The 22,645-nt window shown below is 45.3% G+C and overlaps 1 protein-coding gene across 1 annotated transcript in view; it reads right to left on the reverse strand.

Annotated features, from left to right (window-relative positions):
- Window positions 1-22,645, reverse strand: part of LOC119247043 (uncharacterized) — a 206,390-nt gene that overhangs the window by 90,905 nt on the left and 92,840 nt on the right. Inside the window, 7 exon segments of the mRNA XM_054696783.1 lie at window positions 4,581-4,895; window positions 15,420-15,734; window positions 16,645-16,686; window positions 16,689-16,958; window positions 17,031-17,123; window positions 18,924-19,241; window positions 19,332-19,643. Of these exon segments, the coding sequence (XP_054552758.1) occupies window positions 4,581-4,895; window positions 15,420-15,734; window positions 16,645-16,686; window positions 16,689-16,958; window positions 17,031-17,123; window positions 18,924-19,241; window positions 19,332-19,643 (1,665 nt within the window).

The raw sequence follows: 22,645 nt of genomic DNA on the forward strand, positions 1-22,645 counted from the left end.
CGCTGCAGAGGCTGTGGGCAGCTTCGCAACCCAGCGCTCAACCGCTGCGCCACCGGGGAAGCCCTAAATTGTATACATTTTGAAAAAAAAATTGACTGTAAGGAAAACTAATTCTAGGGTTTTCTTATTAACATGATCTTTTCCAGCATGCCTTCCAATGCTGACCTACTGATTTAAAGTCATTCATCTCTGTGATGTGACAGAAATCCTTTCACTCATCAATGACTCGATAAGGACATTTTATTTATGCATGTTTTGGGTTTTTTAAATTTACAAAATTTAACTATCCATTTTCTTACACCATTCTTCATTTTTGGAAGTTATCTGATTTCTCCGCTCAGGTGCAAACTTTGCAGTTCCACCACCGATTCACCCGTGCACCATCACATAGTCTCTTGTGCTCTTCCCTCCCCTTTTTTCACCCCTCTCTCGTCCCCTCATTCTGTGGCCTCAGATCTATGGTCAGCTTGCAAGTTGCCTCATTTCTGTGACCCTTTTTATGGTTTCTCTATATTCCACATGTAAGTGAAGCCATCAGATATTTATCTTTTTCCTTCTGAATTATTTCCCTAGCACAATCCCTTCCAGCTCCATCAATGCTACAGGAAATGGCATGAGTTTGAAAGGAACATTTTAATTCGTGGGGAAGACTCATATTTTAGTGAGAAGTAGTGTTTTAATATTCCAATAATTCCATCGATGTTCATCCAAGGTAAATAGAATTTAGGTCACTAAATGAAAACACCTAATACTTTGCTGTCTTTGTGTATTTATTGGAGTGTACATACCATTTCTACACAACTGAGGTCCAGGGAAGAGCCTGGCTGATGTGGAGCTCATTCCTAGTTGACTAGTTGACAGGTCCCTCTGAGAGAGTGGGTGAAATGTCAGGGTGAAGACTGGACTCTTACTGATAGCTCCTGTCCAGCTCCTTGTCTGTTTATTGGATATCATTGCTAATGATCTGATCTTTAAAAAAGGTCAGGATAAAGTTTTAAAAATCTGCATAAGTAGTTGAAATGGCAGGGGGTGGGGGAGGGAATTTTACCAACGGACACTGGACACTGAAGTTGGAATTAATACATATAACCTAACCTCACACAATCCCAAAGAACCAACATAAGGAAAACTGAAGGTAACAAAGCCCCCTTATATTTGCAATGTGCACTGTAGAGAATTGGGCTCACATCTGGGTCATAAATATGAAGAGATGCAGACACACTGGTACCTCAATCAGAAGGATCAGAGGCACCCAGACCCACACCAAAAAATGTATGGCACTTTTATGATAAATGTTAATGAGACATTAACCAAACAAAGAGACACCCCACTGATTGGGAAAAAAATCTTTGTGCTCCATACAGCTGATAAGTGACTGATCACAAAGATATACAAAGAACACACATGACTCAACAAAAACCAAGTAAACAATCCAGTCAAGAGATGGGCAGGAGAACCTAAAAGACAATTCTCCAAAGAGGAAACGCAAATGGCCAACTGGCATTTGAAAAAATGTTCCACATCCCTTATAATCATGGAAATGCTAATCAAAACCACAATGAGATACCACCAAACACCAGTGAGAATGGCACATATCAAAAAAAGTAGAAAAAACAAATGTTGGTGAGGATGTGCTGAAAAGGAACTCTCCTACATTGCTGGTGGAAGCACAAACTGGTCCAACTACTATGGAAAGCTGTCTGGAGGTTCCTCAGTCTACTAAAAATGGAGCTACCATATGACCCAGCAATTCCACTCCTAGGGATCTACCCAAAGGACACAAAAACATTGATTCAAAAGAATACCTGCACTCCTATGTTTATTGCAGCACTTTTTACAATAGGTAAAACCTGGAAACAACACAAATGCCCAAAAATGGATGGCCGGATGAAGAAGATATATACGCAATGGACTAATGCTATTTGTAGCAACATGGATGGAGTTAGAAGGAATATAAGGGAGTCAGAGGAATATAAGGGAACAAACTAAGACATGGGGGAAAAATTCACACCAATACAAAACACAATACAACAAAACAAAAACAAACAGACAGTTACAAACCAGAGACATCCTGCACAGGAGTGGGGGGAGAGAGATCAAAGGGAGGGAGGAGCACAGGGGATTTTGGTGATGGTGCACAGATGAACTGGTAGGGGAAACTCTATGGGGACTACACCTGGAAGGGTAGAGAGGGGAAAGCAAACATTGTTTAAAAATGAATAATGATGTAAAATATATATATAAATAAATAAATTTTTAAGAATATCAATGTGTTTAAAGATATGTAAATAATACTGGAGATGCTCACGCACTTTGTCACTATTTTTGGCCGAGAAGCACAACCCAGGGAGGTTCTGTCAGAGGAGTGACTTGTTCAGGATTACTGAGTTGGCATTCTCTGGCCTCCAGATGTAGCTGCCTTGGGAACTGTTTCATGCTCCTGACAGCAGCTTCACATCCCAGGCTCCTGCATAACAACTCATCTTCCTTCAGGCCCAGTGTTAATAAATCTCTGGCCCTCTCTCCTTGGTACTACACCCCTACTCTTCCTTTACTGGGGTGACCCCACTTTCCCATGTAGCCCATGTGCAAGAAAGACATCACCTGAGTCATAGCTGGGATTTCCGGAACAAACCTGAGGAATCTGATCTCCATATCCAAACCTGAGTCTGGAGAGCCCCAGTTTTCCACACCTCAGCTTCAGCTTTGGGCTGTTTTGGTCAGAGGACATTCTCCTCTCGCTATTATGGCCTTAGGATTAGGTTTTCTAGAGAAGCGAGGGAGCAAGAATGACCAGATTGGTTTTCACGACATTTCTTTCCTTATTTCTTCCCCTCTGACCAAGATGCCTCCTCTGTCCTCCCTGCAGCTGTGACTCATCTGCTTCGAAACCAGCTTTCAGGGCCTCTGATCAGCAGCCTCATCTGCCTCTGATCTTTCCGGGTCCTCATCCATCCCCCAGGCTCAAACTCTCCTGTTGGAAATGAGCACTGGGTACCTGAGATGTGGGAAATGTCTCCCCTGGGTATGGCATTTGGCCACCTGGGAGCCACGAAGATGAGGGATCTTCTTTGAAGATAAAACTCATCCTCCACCTTGGGACAATAGGGCTGCCCTGCACCTTGAAAGCTAGAGGTGGTCATGGTGACCTTCCCCTCAAGGACAGCAAAGGGCAAGGAGAGTGGGTCATGGGGAGTCCAGAAATGGGCCAAGATTAAGCCTCTGATTGAGAAATGATGAAAGAGAGACAAGGGAATTTTCAGAGGAGGCATCTCCAAACTCAGCACAGGTTTGCTACCTGGATAGAGAGAGGTCATATTGAGATGCCCCTTCATATTGTTTGATTCAAAATACAATTGTCATTTCAGAGTTTGACAATTTCTAGAAACTTGTCTCAGTGCTGGGAATGTGAATTATAATAAATCAATGTTCTTATCTCTTTAGGACTTTACTTCAAGTAGAGGAAAAATAACCAGTAGACAGGAAAGTTTTTGAAAAGATTAGGAGACACCTGGACAGCACAGTGCAAGGGGAGCTGCAGCTTCAGATGTCAATTTATTTACATGAATCAAACCCACTTTAGGCAAAATGAAAGTTGTGGTCAGATACGTCTTTGTCTGGCCTCTTGTTGTAAAGACACCCATGTCCTCACACACAGGTGGCACCTCCACACACCGCTGCATCTTCAGTACTGCTCAGGGAACCCCTTATGTGTCCTCTCAGCTCCCCAGCATTTCCCTCCTTCCCAGCTACAACAAATGCTTCCTCTTTTGAAAATCATATTTATCCCCTCATCCCATTCTTCTCAAATTCCCAAGTACATTTTTCAGCCATCAAATAAAATTAATCTATATAATCTCATTCCATAAAGCACACAAATTAGCATATTATTTCCTCCACTATTGACTTGTCATTGCATGGCTACTTAACTTCCAAAGATTGAGTTTATACAAGTGTTTGGAAAGAAAATAGAGTGTCTTTTCCAGTAACAATGAATGAAAATCTATGACCCAAAGTATTTCATCCACAGCTTTTTGGTTTTACTGGCAAAAGAACGATGAATATTTATGCTTAAGTTTAGAAAGGAAACCTGAATTTTGGCACAAATCCATACAATTCTCTGATTTGTTCAGTGATACCCCTGTGTCTCTGCTCTTACTAATCCAGTACAAGACCGTACTCACTATTAATACAGAAGCTATTAACCTATTAATAATACTATTAAGGGAAAGTGCATCCTCATTCTGTTCCTCCCACTAATTGTCTCACTGAACAAGAGGAGTTAGTGTGGGGATTTACATAAGTTTACTCTTACAAAAAGTAAATTATAAAAGAATCATGAAGATTGGCTTCAATCAAGATGATAATAGATTAAGTTGTTTTGTCAGGTAAGACCAAAGCAGAAGGACAGATTAGCATTTCTTTAGGAGTAAAGGACACACCTCATTCACAGAAGCTTTGTGCCCTTGGGACTATGGAGAGAGGGGATGTGTCTCAGACCTCTCTGACCCATCTTTCTCTGCTGTCCCAACCAACACCAGCCTCCATTCCCTCAGCCCCTGAAAATGCACTGACCATACCTGAGCAGATGACTCCTGCATCCTTGCGATCAGAGCAGACATACTGCCACCAGCCCTCAGATGGGCACTCCAACACGTGGGACTCCTTTCCTGTGCATCGAGGCCTTCGCAGCCAGATGGACCATGATCCCTCTCCGAAGTGACCAGAGACTGTGGCACTGAGGGCCTCTCCACAGCCCATCTGTCTGCACACCACGTGGGCATCACGCAGGTCCCAGTCGTGATCACAGACAGAGGCCCAGGAGCCCTGGTAAAGAATCTCTACTCTGCCGGCGCAGCGATGGCCTCCGTCCACCAGGCGGAGCTCTGTGCTGTCTGAGGAGGAAAATCAGGTCAAGGGCGCATGCAACCAGGGAGAAGAAGGCTTTCCTGATCTTGGGGCGAGGGGGGCCCTCACCTGACCAGCTGGCGAAAATATCCTCTGAGTCTGCAGGGCCCTCTGGTAGAGACTCAGTGTTTGTGCTGGGACAGACCTGGTTTCCTACAGCAGCCAGCTGTACAATAGATTTGAAAATAGGAAAAAGCAGGAGAAGTGGAGCTGAAAACAACTAGTGAGCAGTCTCAGAGAGCAGGTGTTACCAGGTCCTATCAGAGTTAACCCTGATGTAGAGTTCTGGGGCATCTGAGGAAGATATCTAGAGATGTCAGACTCTCTGCCTTGAGCAATTAAATGAGTGCAGAGTGGCTATAGAGGGCTAATAGCTGGTGGGCTCCTTATAAATCATACCCATTTCTGTGTTACTGAATTAAAGGGAATTGTTGTGAGCTTATCAGAATCCTCTGGAGGCAGCCAGGAGTCCCGTTCCAGTAAGAGCTGTTCTTGCTATAGTCACTCACAGCTGAAAAATGATGGACCTTGAGACAGGCCATGATTTACCCAGAATATTTCATTTATGATTCTAGGCTCCAGAATGAACTTCTCCCTTTTTTTAAAGATTTGTTTATTTATGCATACAAGAACTGGGGTACAAGCCAGAGTTGTGGGGGGTGAGAGGATGCACCAGAGACAGAGTAGGGAGCAGAACAGGCAGACTGACTGAAATACACTGCTGAGAGGAGCAGCGGGTGAGACAGGAGAGGTCTGCTGCACCATGTGGGTAGCTCCCTGGCTGGAGATGGAACTTGTGCTGCAAGTGGCTGCAGACAGCTTCATAGATTGCATCTTAAATGCTTGTACCACCAGGGAGCCCCCCAGAATGAACTTCTCTTTGAGTAGATGGGGCCACCTCACATTAGAGATGGTGTCAGATGGTGTCAGATGGTGCCCAGAGACACTGGGCATCATACATCTGCTTAATCCCCGAAACAATATAATCTCTACTTGAACTTCATGTCAGGAATTGCTATTATTCAAAATTTGGAGTTATTCAGTGTTTAGGAGGAAATATAATGTATCTCTAACCCCACCACGGATAGAATCAGGTTATATTACTGAGCTGAAAACACTCAGTCAGATCTGATTTTTCTATCAAATACAGTTACTATACCATTATTTCCTCCATTTTATATACGAAAAAAAGAGAGACAGAGAACATTGAGAAGGTAAATAATGTGTCAGTATTGAAATTTAAGTAAGATGAAATAGAGAATAAAACCTAGAGTCTCCACTAAAATGAAAAATGGGGCAGTTGTAGGTTTTATTCTCCATTCCATGACCAACTTAAAGTAAGCGCTGGTGCTGGAGTGTGAAATAGGAGACCTGAGGGACACTTCCATAGAGCATGTCTTCTAGCAAATATTTGCCCAGTGCACGTGCTGTGCAGGGCAGGAGGCCAAAGAGCTATGTCAAAACTCTTGCAAGGCAGAATGGTTATTCCTTTATTCTTTTGGGTGCTGAGCTACCAAAATATCCAGGCTCTCAGCTGAATTCTGAGTTCCCAGAATGCCCTTGCCACAGGGACAAGGAACCAGGAAGGGGTGGAAAGGGAGGAGCATCTAGAGCAGGCAGGCCCAAGTCCCACACCTGAGAGACTGGCTGAATAGGATGTGCCAGATCATTGCTACCTCAAGGCTCAACCCTGATACATTGGACTCTCCTGGTCAGGGGCCAAGGGATGAGCAGATGTCATACAGGGTCTGGGGGGCTACAGGGAGAAACCCACCTAAGAATATTCCAAGCTCAAGGCTCTTCCTCAATAGCAGATCCTTAGGATGTCACAGACATGATCAAGTTCCACTGGGACGGGAAACACTGGTCAAGAGGGGCCCATCCTGGTCTCACAGGCCACATCTTTCTGCCTCCAGTGCTTACCTCTGTGCCCCTAGGGACACCCACATTTTCATCGGTTTTTATGTTGCCCCTGGAGTAAAGGACCATGGAGCCAACATGTCGAAAGTGAAACACCACAGGTAGGGAGACAGAGTCCTGCCAGCACCCAGTGTTGGGGGAGATGATAGTAAAGCAGAAAAACATTTGAGCTGTGGGTTTGTGGGGAAGAAAAAAGCAAAGTACAAGGAGGTTTGGATTGCAGGTGCAGAGGTAGCTGGGGGGGGTAATTAAAGTTTCTATTGGGAGGTTTTTCTTTAAAAGTATCCATATCTGCCCTCATCACAGACATGTACACACACATCACTACCACCACCACTTCACCACAAATCCTGCCTTCTGCCTTAGAGTGTGATTCTTTGGACTCTTTCTAGAAAGTTCACGTCCACTGGTAGACATGCTCCTGTGCACACATACACCCTTCACATGCTCTTCAAACTCCCCTTATACGCACCTCTCTCTCTCCCCCTCTATCCCTCTCCTCTTACGTCTCCCCTCTCTCCTATCTGCTCTCTCCTCTCTCGTCTCTTTCTCTCTCTGTCTCCTCCTTAGGCTAACAGAGCAGAAACCCAAAATCCTACCCACCCACAGTACTGGGAACAGGAAGGAATCTCAGAGATGCAGCCTCAGGATGTCACTCAGTCATAATCCACTAGAGGAAAACTGGGAAGTCATCAAACATTTTCATTGTGTTCATTTGATATTGAAGAGGACTGAACACAGATTCTGGTCAACCTGACAACAAGCTTCGAATCTGGGCAACATCTCACAGCCTAAATAGAAAAGCAGAGCACCCGCAGGAGATAAATGAATTTTCACTACACTAAAGATGACATTTGGTCAAAACCAAGGGGTCAACAGAGAGGAGTTGCCTTTGCAATCCCAGGGCTCACCACTCCAGAGCCTGAGAATGATCCAGCATCTCTGCTGATCTTAGGGAGGGAGGCTCTGCTTACCTTGGGCACTCGCTAGGACAGTGGAGAGGAGAACAGCAAGTCCTGGGAGAAATACGTGTCCATTCATGGTAGTTCTGATCCCCATGCTATCAGGTAACAGAATCAGTTTCCCCAAATATACAAAGAACACCTCAGTCCTTACTGGGGGCTCCCACTCCCAGGAGGGGTTTATATAGTCCCACCCCCTGACTTTGCCATCTTCCGGGAGCCAATAGAAACCCTGTTGAACATCGTACCCGCATCAAACACTCCATAAATGGAAACTTTCTGAGGCTCAAACACCAATTAGATGCTCGACTTGAAATGTTTCCTTATATGAGAGGCGATGTTTTCTGACACCAGGTGTCATCCGTCCCCAAAGTGGACACAGAAAAGCTAAATTTTTTTTTTTAATAGAGGCATGCTTTTTTTATTTATTTAGTTTGTTTGTTTGTTTGTTTTGTTTATACATGCACTGGGTACAGTCAGAAGCGCGGGAGGGTGAGAGAATTCACCAGAGCCAGAGCGGGGAGCAGAGCAGGCAGAAGGACCGAAGTACACTGCTGAGGGGAGCAGCGGGCGGCAGGAGAGGTCTGCACGCCACGTGGGACCCTCCTCTGGTGGCCGGGGAGCAGCTGGGGATCGAACCGGCGCTGCAGCCGCGGGCAGCTTCGCAACCCAGCGCTCAACCGCTGCGCCACCTGGGAGGCCCCAGAAAAGCTAAATTAACGAAAGGTGCCTGACTGTCTCTCCCCCACCCAGTGTTTCCAAACAGAAGAATTTCATTGTTTGACTTGCCAGCTTCCCTCCCTCTAGTTCTACCTCCCTCTACCCGCCAACTCTCTCTCTTGATGCAACTGAAGTAAATAGGTGAGGATGATTGGGAATGGGAAGAAATACAGCTACTCAAAAGGGTTTATAATGGTGAAGTTCGATTGTCATGGGCTTTAGTAAATGTAGTCAGAGCAGGGAATACAAAAGACTTGTTAATGGAAAAGGGTGGAAAATATCAGGATTTATGAACACCAGGATGTGCAATTTCATGGAGAAAGGGGAGATTGGGGATGCTTGAGAATAACAAGGGAAGGGAAAGGGCGTTGTAATGAGTAGATTTTTGACACTGATAGTCCATAAACCTGTTGGCAAAATTAGAAGAGCTGCAACCATTTCCCTCCTGCCTGACCCACCCCATTCACTGTGACTCTCTCTTCTGGGTTTTAGCAAAGGAGTCGTGGCATCTTCTGGAATATTTAGCTAAGTGTTTCTGGTGTATCTTACTGACTCAGGGTCAGATTTCAGTTTTTATCCTGTTCCAGAAAGTATGACATTCTCTACACTAAAGGAGGCAAGAGTGTTGGATGAGGGCCACGATACATGGCTATATCAATGGGGATTTCACATAGGGGTGGGATGTGATTGGAGACTGAATTTTCCAAAGTCAGTGGGGTCAATGTATCTGGATTCTTAACAACATTTGTCCTTGACACTCAGGGTGCTAATTATGAAGATTGTCCTTTCATCACAGGCCCAAGTAAAACTTCTGCAGTAATGAAGAAGACAGAATTCTCATTTATTGGGGAAACTATTACAGAGGAGTCACTGAAGATTTATTTGATCCAAAAGTGGTACTATGCGGTGCTAAGCTCAACATCATCATACCCAGGGTCTTCCTGTCTCAGGAACAGTGGGAGTCTACTCTCTCCCATGCCAGAGATGACAGCTCCTCCAGGAGACTGCAGAGAGAGACCTGCAAGGTGAAGGAAAATCTCCTTTCAGTGGTGACAATAAACAAAATCTTTGGTAGAAGTAGACAAGTGCACAAAGACTACAGAGTATCTGTGGGACCCAGCAGCTCTCTGAAAGGCTAAAGCTGCTTCTTCCACTCAGTTACTCTGTGCAAAGTTATGTTTTGCTCTTGACAACTGCAAGGCATTGGGGCAATAATGGTGAGGAGTGGAGATTAGAGTGAAAACTCTCACACCCATGTGGTCTGATTTCATAGGAATGGGGGCAGAAGGTGACTCCCCTAGATTCCTCATATAGGTGACTGAGGAATACCCATCCCTACCAGCCCTAGCCAGACCCAGATATATTCAGGAGATCAATCTGGGTTCTCTGTCAGAGGAAAAAAGGGAACAGCTCAACCACATCCCACGGCCTCCTGCTCCCTAGGCCCCAGGTGCTCACACATAAGCTGAGGCCTAGTCGTAGGAAGGTGTTTTCATCTGCCAACTGAAACAATGCAAGAAAATTATCACTTTGATTCATTCCATAGTTGTGATTTTATCACTCCAATTAGGGCCTTTGAACATCTTCATTAATAACAGTCAACCCCAAATTTAAACTAATGATTATATGTTTCCCCCAAACAAATTTTTTTAGATTTCAATTTTAATTTACACTGCTATCAGAACTTTCGAGATTAAGTCCTACAATCAAAAAGGCCTCCAAATATATTGTCAGATCATGTTTCTCAATTTGCGGTGCGAAGAAATGAGAATAAAGCCTCTGTCCTCATACAGGAATGTCTGTATCAACATGATGGAGGAAATGGACATGAGAACACAGTATGTGTCTCCTCTCAGAAGAGATGAAATAGACAATATCCAAGAGACACCTCAGCCAGGTCTAGAGGGCCCCAGGTGTTGATAGTAAAGGTCAACTGACTATTGACAAGTCCAAATTCATCCTCCCCCAGACAAGGAAATGAGGCTACTGGAGACAGAGCTGACACTCACCTGGCTGGGAATTCCATGCACCACCGTTCTCCTCTGGGCAAAAATAATGCCTACTCATTCCTGGGGAAGTAGGAATTTCAGGAACAGGAAACTCTTCAACATCATCATAATCATCCCCCGTGACTCTGACAGGCTGTCCCGGAGGCTCTGGAAATGGACAAGGACTGAGGCTGGACTGGGGGGTGCTGAGATCCTTCTACTGCAGAGATTCCAACAGCTGATATGTATAAGCTCTGGAGTCCAGGGCCGTCTTTGGGCCCTGGGATCAAAATATATTTCATCTCAATATTTTCAGAAATTATTTGATTCTTCCACATATCCTAGTATAGTTTCCTAACATGGCCTCTCATACCATAAAGTATCAACAAAAGCTGTTGTAATATGAAACCAGGTACACATTCAAGCACATGCTACAGAGCTGTTAATATAATGGGTAAAAATCAGTGCCTTGGAATGAAATGGGATGAAGAGAACCCACCTGCCCACATGCCTCTGAATCTGTGGGAAACACAGAGCAGGCAGGAGAAGGAAGCTGGGTACCTCTCACTCCCAGACAGATGATCCCTTGCCCTGCACCAAAGGGGGCCTGGGTTTCAATCTACTGATCCAAGGATGTTTTGATCTAAGGTTCCAATTTCTAGGATCCCTCTGACATGTCTCATGTCTCATCCCTAGAGCTATCCTTCATCACATGGGGAAGATCCCGGAGATACATTTTCCTCTCTCTGGTCCCTTGTTGTCAATAAGAGCTTTTGGGAGCTGGTAAGTACAAGCACCAGCAGTCCATGTGTTTTTATTTTTTTAATTTACACATACAAGAACTGGGGTACATCCAGAGGTGCAGGGAGTAGAGGATCACCAGAGACAGAGTACAGAGCAGTACAGGAGGATCTACTGAAATACACTGCTGAGGGGAGCAGCAGGAGAGACAGGAGAGGTCTATTGTGCCATATGGGTTAGCTCTTTGGTGGGGGGATGGAACCAGTGCTGCATTGGCTGCAGATAACTTCATAATGCTGCAACTTAACCCCTCTACCACCAGGGAGCCCCAGTCCATGGTTTCTAAGGCTTAGCAAAATCAATTTTTGGGGTGATGACTCACCAATATCACACCATCTCCTGTGCAAGCACACTTCCCAATGCTCGCCATGGAAATTCTCAAATGTCAATTTTAGATATTACTGAAAAAATACCCTTTGTGTCTATAAGAATTAATTGCATGTCTGCAAGTGATTAGAAGAAGCTGTGGATACAGAGAACTGGGTCTGATATTTCCTTTTCTGAGTGACTAGTGTGCAGAGAAAGCAAAAGGTTTTTGTGAAGAAGACAAGATTTCCTCCTGATCCTCCACAAACCAAAGGAAAATCAGTGTCTCCTACCTGGGGTAGATCCAGGGTCTCCCTTCTCCTCATTGTCCCCTGTGTAATACGGCAACTTAGTCACTGAGTCATCAGACAGGTATTCTGGTCCGGGGAGACAACATCACAAACAGAAAATGTTTGCCATAGTAGGAGGACCAGTGTCAAGGTTCAGAAGAAATCTTGAGGCTTCAGCGTTGTGGGGAGAGGGTTGGGAGTGCCTGCCTTGGGAGGAGGCTAAGAGGTTGAGTCTATAAATGTGAAGGGAACCCATTGTCAGCTCAGGAATAGCGGGGAGGGCATGGGGCACACCTGGGCTGTCCTCTTTTTCTGGTAGAGCGTAGTTATCAATTTCCTGGTACAAGGCCTCATCTATGACATCTTCGAAAGCAGGTGAGGCTGCAGAAAATGGCACAAGTTCAGAGAAAAGTCCTGGAGACAGTCCCTATACAACAGGCAAGGCACATGGCACTCTCCTGTGCCCATCTCTGGGGGTGCCCTCTGGGCTGCCAGAGCCCTTCTTGAGCTTTGTGAGACAGAGAGAGCTTTCCTGACACTGATTGCGATCCTACTCAATTCCCACTGACATTGTTTTCACAGTAAGTCATAATTTTTTAGAGGTTTTACTTTTAACCAAGGATTCAACTGTCTCAAATCTTGAAGGCTACTGTAGAGAAGGTGCTTTTTGCCAGACTGTAAGGGTGGACACAATACTGGGGCATTTTTCTTGGTATCATAACTGGCTCAACACCTTCCCACAACTTCCCTTTAGCATCCCCATGGCCCACCTTGGTGCTCTGCTCTCCCTCTGTGCAGCTGAATCCCCAAGATGACTAGGACCAGGAGGAGAAGGATCCCCAAGATGATGCAGAGGACCCCAGTCAGGGAAATAATGCCAGGGGCAGGAGCTGAGTCTAATCTGCTGGCTGAGGACAGAAAAGGAATATGAGGTTAAGAGAGGGTTGTAGGTCCAGGAGAGCCCTTCCCCACCCGCCCTTGTCTTGCTCATCCACTGAGTCCTCATCCATGAAGTTAGCACTCAGATACATGCCAGGGCCTGAACCCAAGATGTGCCCATGCAGATCCTGCCCTGAGATGTGCCAGTTGTCTTCTGCATCTGTTTCTAAGGGATTTTTATAAGGTGAAATGGATGAAGTTTTGGGGCATTAAAACTGCCAGAGTTATGCTACAGAACTGTAGCGCCTGAGCATGGGCCTTTCCTGTGCTGATATGTCTAATTTTCCAGCGTTGCGTAGATGCCACTGCGCAGATCCCTGAAAATGAGGGTATCTCCTCTATCTATGACTCAGTGAAGAAGAGCCATTTATTTCCAAGGGTCGGGGGGATTCTTGTCCTCTCACCTGGAGAGAAGGGGAGAGAGGGGTCAACTACTGAGCTGGGTGGGAAAACCCCAGGTCACACCTACCACTCTGGCACCTTGTGAGAGAGCACAGCTTTCAAGGCATCAGACAAGAGCCTCCAGTTGGCAGGCCCAGGAAGAGCCTTGAATCCAGGAAGAGCCTCGAGATGCCAGCACATGTCCTCTCTTCCGCCCCCAACAGGGTTGCCCACTCACCCGAGCACCTCACTCCCGCGTCCTCCTCATGCTTGCAGTCGCTCTGCCCCCAGGGAGCCGCAGGGCACTCCCACAGGGAGGACTCCCCGCCCCTGCACCGCACCTCGTCCAGCCAGATGCTGCCATTTCCAGGCCCAAAGGTCGCCCCCCGCGGGGCGTCCAGCGCCGAGCCGCAGCCCAGCTGCCCGCACACCACGTGGGCCTCGGCCAGGCCCCAGGAGTCGTCGCACACCGTGCCCCACGCCCCCGCGTGCCACACCTCCACGCGGCCCGAGCACGCGCTGTCTCCTCCCCGCAGGCGCAGCTTCTCCCTGTCTGCAAGGCCAGGGGACCCCTGTTAGGGCCCTGCTGGAGGAGGAGCCCCAGGCGGACCCGGGGAGCTGGGAGGGGCTGATGTACCTGTGCAGGGGGCTGCAGATGGACAGCTCTTGGGCCTCTTTTCTGCAAAAGCAAAGGAGTAATCCTGGGTCAGCCACAGGAGTAAGTGGTTTGCTCCCAAACTAGGTCACCTGCTTCAGTCCAAATGACAAGGGGAAACACGGGCTTCCTAGCTAATCTACTGACTGAGTGGCTGGGACTCTCCCTGGATCTTCACCCTCATCAGCAGCTGAAATTATTTTATCTTTGTCTTGTCTATCACTCTCCATGCTCCACAACTAACACACACAAACACACACACACACACACACACATACAGAGAGAGCTGCACCTCTGCTAGAGGGAGGACCCTGCACATCTGACTATATCTGTGCTCCTGCTCTTAGCTCAGTGCCTGGTGCTGCACAGGCCTTCATTTAATACATGTGGTGCAGAACCTTCTGTAAGCGCTGGGGAGAGGGGTTTGATCAATCTCAATAAATAAATAGATGAGTAAAATCTACTGAAGTGTAGTTCCTTTAAGTTATTATTTATGAGTAAACTATTATAGCAAGTACAAAACCGTATCAGTGCCTGTGGTACTAAAAAGAAGATATTTATGAAATACCTCTAGAATCACAGAAATAATTCATATTCAACTTTCCATTTATACTTTTTTAAGGAAAAATTACATAACAGATCAACCAAGAAAACTGGGATTCTGATATCCTCTTAAAAGTGATCAATGCAAAGAGAGATCTGGAGACCCAAGGTCCCTGCCCTCTCAGCAGTGAGAGTCAAGAGGATTAACCAATTCCTCCTTGAGAGAACTGTTTCCTTGCACCTGCCCATGAGAGGTTGGGAGGTGTCCACTCTGCTCTGCCTTCCAGCATCCCTGCCTTGCTCCCCCTATCTTCCTTCTCCTCTTGCCATGACAGAATTTTCTCAAAACCCAGTATTACACTGACCAGGAAAACTTCCTCCTTGACAGGACTCTTTCTCATCCTTCATCTCCATCAAAGCAGGACTTCTCCTCTGGCCCCATGTACACCCTCCACACATTTCCTATTCCTTGAGGCAATGAAACTTCAGCCTAAAGAGAGTTTCCAACCTGGGATTTCCTGCTCCATGAAGGCAGAGATTATATATTCTCTCTTCTCTGTCCTCTGACCTGGAATGCAATTTTGATTCTACAAGACACAGTTTACTCTCTGCCAGTAGACGGACCAGAAGTCTGACAAGTACAGATGCATTTCGATCCAAAAATTCAGGAGCATATGAGACACAGAGCATGGGGACCTGGCCCACTTATTTCAAGGTGTTCAGCATAGCATTTAGCTAGTCCTGATTCACTAGCCATTCCTTAGATGTTGATCAGAAGATTATTCACAGTTCCCACAAGTTCAATATAATCACCTGGTATTTTTCACATGCACTCCTGTCAGTACAAGTTTCCTTATATTTTCTTCTGAAGCAGGATTGGAACATGTGGATTAAATAATTAACCAACTTCATTTTAGAGACTTAACTTAAACTCATAAGCTAGATTTGAAAATAAACATCACTAATTACAGCCTACGGAGTGATGACCGACTCATAAAACAGTCACCTGCACATGTGATAGAAGCTTCCTCTCCTGAAGAACATGAACGGTATTTCCAAGGATCAGAAGGACACTGCCAGAGAGAGGTATCAGTTTTCTGACACTGGATTCCATCTACCCACCGGGGTCTAGACCCTTGCCTAACAACAACCAAAGAGTTGAGGGTCCCACTGTCCCCACAGCCAAGATGTCTGCAGATCACGGACAAGGTCATGGCATCCATGGGGCTGCTGCACACACTGCCCCAGGTCCCGTTGTAGAAAATTTCCAGCCACCCAGCACAGTGTTGGTCCTTGCTGACCATCCTGAGGGCCAGGTACTCTGAAAAAGGAAGACAGGGCACCATGAGCACCCCACTCAGTGCTCTGGGCCCTCTGCAGGGAAGGAACGCTGGATGCTTCTTCCTGACAACTACCCAATCTGTGAAAGCACTGTGGTGAGTGTGGTGGGGGCAGAATAAATCCTCCAAAGATGTCTGCACCCTGACTCCTGGAACCTGTGCATAACATCACCTAACATGTGCATATGGGACCTTGCGTGAAAAGAGACTGTGCATATGGGCCTAAGAGACAACCTTGGAAGGTGAGATAAACCTGAACACAGAGGATAACCAGGTGATCCCAGTGTAATCCCATGTGGGACCCACTGTCTGTAAAAGTGGTTTTGGTGAGAGAGAGAGGTGATTATGGAGAATGGTGAGAGATATGCAACACTGCTGGTCTGATGACCAAGGAAGGGGGCTCTGATGAGAAGTGCAGACAGGTTCTAGAAGCTTGGAACTGATTCCTTCCCAGGACTTAGAAGTGATGCAGCCCTGCTCACACCTTGATTTTAAACCAGTGAGATGGTGTTGGACTTCTAAACTACAAGACAATATGATGATACAATATGATGATAGAGTTGCTTTAACCACTAATTATGTGGAAATTTGTTACAGCAAGTAGAAACTAGTATAGTAGATCAAGATTCTATATTATAGGACACTGAAGAGTGAGCCCTGCTTGCAAATGAAAACTGTACATTGTGGCTCCATCAGATGTTGCTGAGAAGGAAGGACCAGACCCTCAGCTGCCACAGGAAGGAAGGAGACACCTAATCCCCATATGTGCTAGAGAGTCAGACACTCTGGAAGGATGATTCCTACCCCCCTTCTCTTTCAGACTCTGTCCTCAGTATCTCCCCCACACCCACACAATATACCCCCAAACCCTGGACAAGGTGCACTGTAGACCTGAGCAGATGACCCCGGCATCCTCCTTGTGCCAGCAGCCAGGGCGCCCCAGCCCGGGGATGGGCACTTCCACAGGAGGGTCTCGTTTCCTGTGCACTGTAGCTCCTCCAGCCAGATGGGCCCTGATCCCTCACCGAAGTGAGCAGAGACTGTGGCGTTGAGAGCCTCCCCACAGCCCAGCTGTCTGCACACCACATGGGCATCACGCAGGTCCCAGCCGTCATCACAGATGGTGCCCCAGGAGCCCTGGTGAAGGATCTCCACTCTGCCGGCACAGGGATGGCCTCCGTCCACCAGGCGGAGCTGTGTGCTGTCTGCGGAGAAAGTCAGGTCAAGGGGCATCTAAGCCGGAAGGAGAAGCTTTCCTGGTCCTGGAAGGCCCTCACCTGAGCAGTTGCCTGTGCCCTCCTCTGAGGCTGCAGAGCCTGCTGGTGGAGACGGGGAGTGGGTGCACAGGGGCAGCACCTGGGTCTGGTTTCCTGCATGGCAGTGAGGTCAGAGGGTTAGTGGGGTTGAAGAGCAGAAACTGAATTAAACTAGATGATAACCTAGTGGAGAGGTCTGAGATGGACACTCTAACAAGACACTCATGACATCGTTAATTTACAGTTCACTTTCTGTGTGAAATTGTGCCCCAAAAGACCAATATTTCTGTTTTTAAGACAAATACTGAGAATCACTAAGAATGAATTTAGAATATTGGGAATATGGCAATAGTGTTGAAGGATCGCAGAGCTTCCAGGACAGTGAGCATTTTGGAGCCAGATGCCCAGATAGAAGCAAAGAGCAGGGCTGAGCCTACTTTCCCTTGAGAACTTTGTCAATTCAACATTATAGATACATTATAGATGTGACTCTGAAAACCTCAGCAGAGATTTGGAAGCAGGAGTAGTAAAGTGGGAGATCAGAGGAGAATATAAGGAAGACAGCACAGGATGAAACAATAGAAAACATGAAAAGGAGCAGAAGAGATAGGGTGAAAGGTTTAAGTTGTATATTTATGAAGTTTTAGATCCTTAGATACACAAATGAAAGAAGGAAATGTGGAATCTAAAAATCCAGTATCACAATGGGACATTTCATACATCCTGGTGCTGTTTAAATACATCCACAAAATTGTTGCTAAGGTGTCCACTGAAGAGTGAGGTCTATACCTCCTTCTCTGCATCTCACTGATCTTCATGACTTGCTTGTAGGCAATGTGATCAGTGGAGGCAACACTGCTGATTCCCTGCACCAGGACAGAAATGTCGCGCAGCCTCCCCAGCCCCACTGTGGACACATGCTTTAAGGGAGCTGCTCTGCTGAACCTGTCTTGGGGAGCGCCACAGACAGGGGGTCTGCCATCTTGTCATTGAGTATCCTGGGTTCCCAGTTCAGGCAGCTCTGGCATGACTTCATCCCAGATGACTTCAGCTATGTGACACCGCCAGAGAGAACTGCCACATCACAGCAAAATAAAATGCAACTTTTGTTACTGTTGCTAAGTTTTTGGGAGAAATTGGTAGCACAGCCATAGTAGCGAGGATACTTGTCATGAGGCCTGAAAAGGAAGAGAAATGCTTTTCTTCTCCTACAGAGAATTTCAAATGTGTGTCTGCGGACTGTGCATGGATGTTGAGAATTCTTATTCAAAGTAGCTAAGACATGTTCCTTTGGGGTCAAGGCTGTAGGAAAAAGTAAGAAGGGTTTATTACCAGAAGGCTGGTGGGTTAGGAGGAACCATGTTGAGGAATTAAGCAATGAAGAAAATGAGATTGGAAGAAGTAAAATAAAATAATTGCTTTCAATGATCGTATTTTGAAAAATGTGTTTTCAGAAAACAAAAGTGAAAGATGTGTCTCAGTAACCGAGAGAAAGCTATCAGCAGGTATTTGGAAAATCTGAATTGTATGATTTGTATAACCTTCACCTCAAAACAGAAGAATACACATTATTCTTAAGAGCATGTAGTCCATTTATCAAAACTGGTTGTATGTTATGGTAAATGAGTTTCAGATGTTTTTCAAAGGAAAAACTAAGAGAAAGTCATAAAAATCATATATATTGACCACAGAGAATTAACCTAGAATGAAAAGAAAACTGGTAAAAAAAATAAAATAAAAACTGTATTAAACTGTACTTCTCATACAATAAAACACCAACACTAAGAGAACGTGGGGTACATTTTCACAAATACTTGTATCTACATAACCCACTCTTCACTCATGAATGAGTTTTCCCACATGCCCTGCTCTGAGAGACCCGAGCACCCTGAGTGCAGCTAGTCCCTCTCTCACCTGAGCAGATCACAGAGGCTGTGTTTCCAGGGCTGCAGTCAGGAGCACCCAGGGCAGTCCCAGGGCAGTTCCACAAGGAGGCCTCAGCCCCTGAGCAATGAAATCGGCCCCTCCAGACGGGGATGTCTCCTCCCCTAGAGCGTGCTCCTTCGGGGGTGGACAGGGCGACTCCACAGCCAAGCTGACGACACACAACATGGGCATTGGCCAGACTCCAGTGGGAGGTGCAGAGCACACTCCAGTGCCCTTAAATATTCATCTCCACCTGTCCCTCACACTGAGAGCTGCCGTCGCTCGTGAGCCGGACTTCGGTGTATGCTGGGAGGAGAGGACAGGGCTTCAGCCAAAGCTCATGTGTTTCTTACCCAGCAGAGGAAGCAGGGAGGGTGAATCCTGCTTGGGTCTCACCTGAGCAGACAAGGTGAACAGCCCCGTGGTGGTGGCAGGTGCCTCCAGGACAGGGCACCCTGGGGCACAGCTGGAGCAGAGGCTCCTGCCCCTCACACTGGAACTCCTGAGCAAAGACCCATCCATCTGACTCTCTGAAGGGCACACCCCCCAGCACAGACACAGCCTTGCTACACCCCAGCTCTGCACAGATGACGTGGGCAGTGGGGGATGTGAAGTTCCCGTCAGACACTGGAGTCCAGTCTCCTCTGGAATGCACTTCCACTCGCCCTGAGCAGCGTCCATCCCCTCCAGCAAGACGCACAGGTAATCCTAGAGAAAAGAAAAATGAGTGAGTGCTCATAGCCTCCAGTGGCATCGGAAACAGCATGTACAGACAATGGTGTGAATATCTTTCTTTTTTTTTATGTGAAACATTTTCTAAGTTTAAATATTAAATCATCTCTTTAAAAAACGAACTTTATATTGAATTGCTCTAGAGCATTCAGAATATATTCTTTTTTTAAATAAATTTTATTTTTATATTCCCCATACAATTGCAACCCCCTTATTTTGACCACAATCCCTCCCCTCCCCGCCCCCCAACCCCCATAGAATGTCTCTGGTTCATAGTTGTTTGTTGATTTTGATTTTCACTTTTTTATAGTTATTCATTTTCCTGGTCCCTTATTTAAGTTTTCTAGATTCCTGCTATGAGTGAGACAATCCAGTATTTTTCTTTTTCTTTCTGGCTTATTTTGCTGAGCATGATCCCTTCCAGCTCCATCCATGTTGCTGCAAATTGCAGGTGTGTATATCTTTCTCTCTAAGGATGGAGTGGAGAGAAAATCTGACAGAGCCAGAACTGCATTTTCATGAGCGAGTTTCTGAAGAGAAGAGGATTTGCAGGTTCAGTTTGATGAATAAATCCCAAGAACATGCACACTTTGAAGTGTTAGAAATGTGAATCCTTATCTAGGGGTCAGGAAGCTATAGGACCTGAGGATACGTTCTGCGGTGGGATCAGACTTGCCCCCAAGATGGACTAGCCTAGAGTCAATGGAGCCATGGCATTAGAGAGGCTAGAGGCCTGTCATCCAGACATGATGGCCACTCTGAGATTTCTGGGGTTAGAATTCTGGCCACTGTTGTTGCAGGGGCTGGTCCCCAAGAGATTGAGGATTAGGAAATCCACAAGTCCTGGCCCATGAGAACTGCCAGCCACACACAGACTGATCCTCAATGGAGAAAATAGACACTTTCATGGTTTCACATTTTATTTTCTTGATAATTTTTGATGGCAAGAAAGTCCAAGAATTTCTTAGGTGACCTGATTGTGAAAGAGGCTGTGCTCAGAGGAATGAGGATGCTCAGAAAGCTCAGAGTCATAGTGCGAGGAGGGCAGATCCTGGTGTCTCCCCTGAAGAACTGGGATTTGTCAGTGAACCTGAACCTCAATGGGAGATCATGAGACACCTGACCTTGCTGATCCCTTCCTACTACAGGTTTTCTTCCAAGACCTGGAAACGTAAAGGAATGAGAGCAACTGGTATATTTTAACCCTATCACTGTGTTAACTGTGTGGGTTATTCCTCTCCTGTGTGGGTTCTGGAATAAGCAACAGTAAAAAAAGGTGTACTTCTGTATTAGAATGTACTTCTCATACAATAAAACACCAACACTAAGAGTACATGGTACACATTTTCACAAATACTTGTATCTGTGAAATACTTGTGTTTCCAGAAATACTTGTATTTAACAAATACTTGTATTTCCAGAAGAAGGAAAGGAGGGAAGCATACAGGTCAAAATTTGTTTTTTTTTAAAGATTTATTTATTTATGCATACAAGAACTGGGGTATAGGCCAGAGGTGTGGGAGGTGAGAGGATTCATCAGAGACAGAGCGGGGAATAGAGCAGGCAGATTGACTGAAATACACTGCTGAGGGGAGCAGCAGGTGAGTCAGGAGAGGTCTGGTGTGATGTGGGGAGCTCCTTGGCTGGGGATTGAACTTGTGCTGCAGAGGCTGTGGATAACTTCATAGATTGCGTGTTAACCCCCTTACACCACCAGGGAGGCCCATACAGGTCATAATTTGGATTGCACCAACCTTACTAGGGATAAAGGGTACAAATATTTGGAGAAACTATTTGTCAAGCAAGATGTGAACATATTTTATCATCCTGTATTCCCACCACCACCACGTATCCCAGCAACCCTTTCTCATTTCTTTCATGTAGGCAAGCAAAAAACTATATTAAGAGCTACAATTGGATGGAAAGGAAAATTAAAAGGGCAGAATGTTTGTGTAGTGGGGTGTGGGTAGGGTGTGTGGTAGGTTATGTTGGGAGTGAATGAAGTTGAAACTTAATGAGGAAGACCACAGAAAATGTTTATGATCAGGGCCTCCCTGGTGGTGCAAGGGTTTAAGATGCACCCTATGAAGCTGGCTGTAGCACAAGCAGAATTCTTTCTGGTATAAGATTCTGGGTAAGGATGCAAACTGTGAAGCATGTATGATATGAATTCAGAAGAATGTTCTAAAAAACTAAAAAATATGCTACAGAGAGCAAAGAAATCAGAAATTAAAGAATTTAAGGACAAGTGGGTTCACTTACATGAGTATGACTGGTGAGATCATAGCGTGTCTTTTATTTCTGACCCATTTCCATACCCTAGAGAAACCCAGGGCATGATCCCCAATCTGGGCTAATGGGAAGCTGGCCATATAGACTTCTCATTCTAATTAAAGCACTTTTCTCATTACAGGAGGTTAGTTTCAATATTAATCTCATAAAATGACAAACTCATAATAAGAAAGAAATATTCTTGTATACTGTTATTTAATCTGACATATATTAGACACTCAAATATATGTTGAATAAGTTCTCAAACTATCAAGATAGAGCCTTCTGAAGCAAATTACTATTAATTCAGATCCATTTTCTAATTAATTTCAAAACTCACATGGAAGAAATTGTATGAAACTTATGAAATCAAAGATGTGAAGGGATTATATATCAAAACAACAATAGATAAGAGTGGGAAGGAGTGAATAAGAAATATCATCTCAAAGATGCACACAGAACCTTAGTATTTGTAAAGGGAATATTTTAAATCATTGAAGAAGCTACATTATTCAGCAAATAATGTTGAAAACTTAGACATAGATTTTAAATATAATAAAATCATATTTCCACTTGATATTAATCTCAAAAATAAATTTGTAGTAATTAAAAATCTATATATAAGAAATGAAGCAGAATAATTGGGAGAAAAAATAAATTGCATACGTTCTTCAAAAAAAAGTTGATTGTAAGGAAAACTAATTCTA

Source organism: Talpa occidentalis, unplaced genomic scaffold (assembly GCF_014898055.3).
Source record: "Talpa occidentalis isolate TD23 unplaced genomic scaffold, MPIMG_talOcc4v2.1 talOcc4.16, whole genome shotgun sequence".
NCBI classification, from domain to species: domain Eukaryota; kingdom Metazoa; phylum Chordata; class Mammalia; order Eulipotyphla; family Talpidae; genus Talpa; species Talpa occidentalis.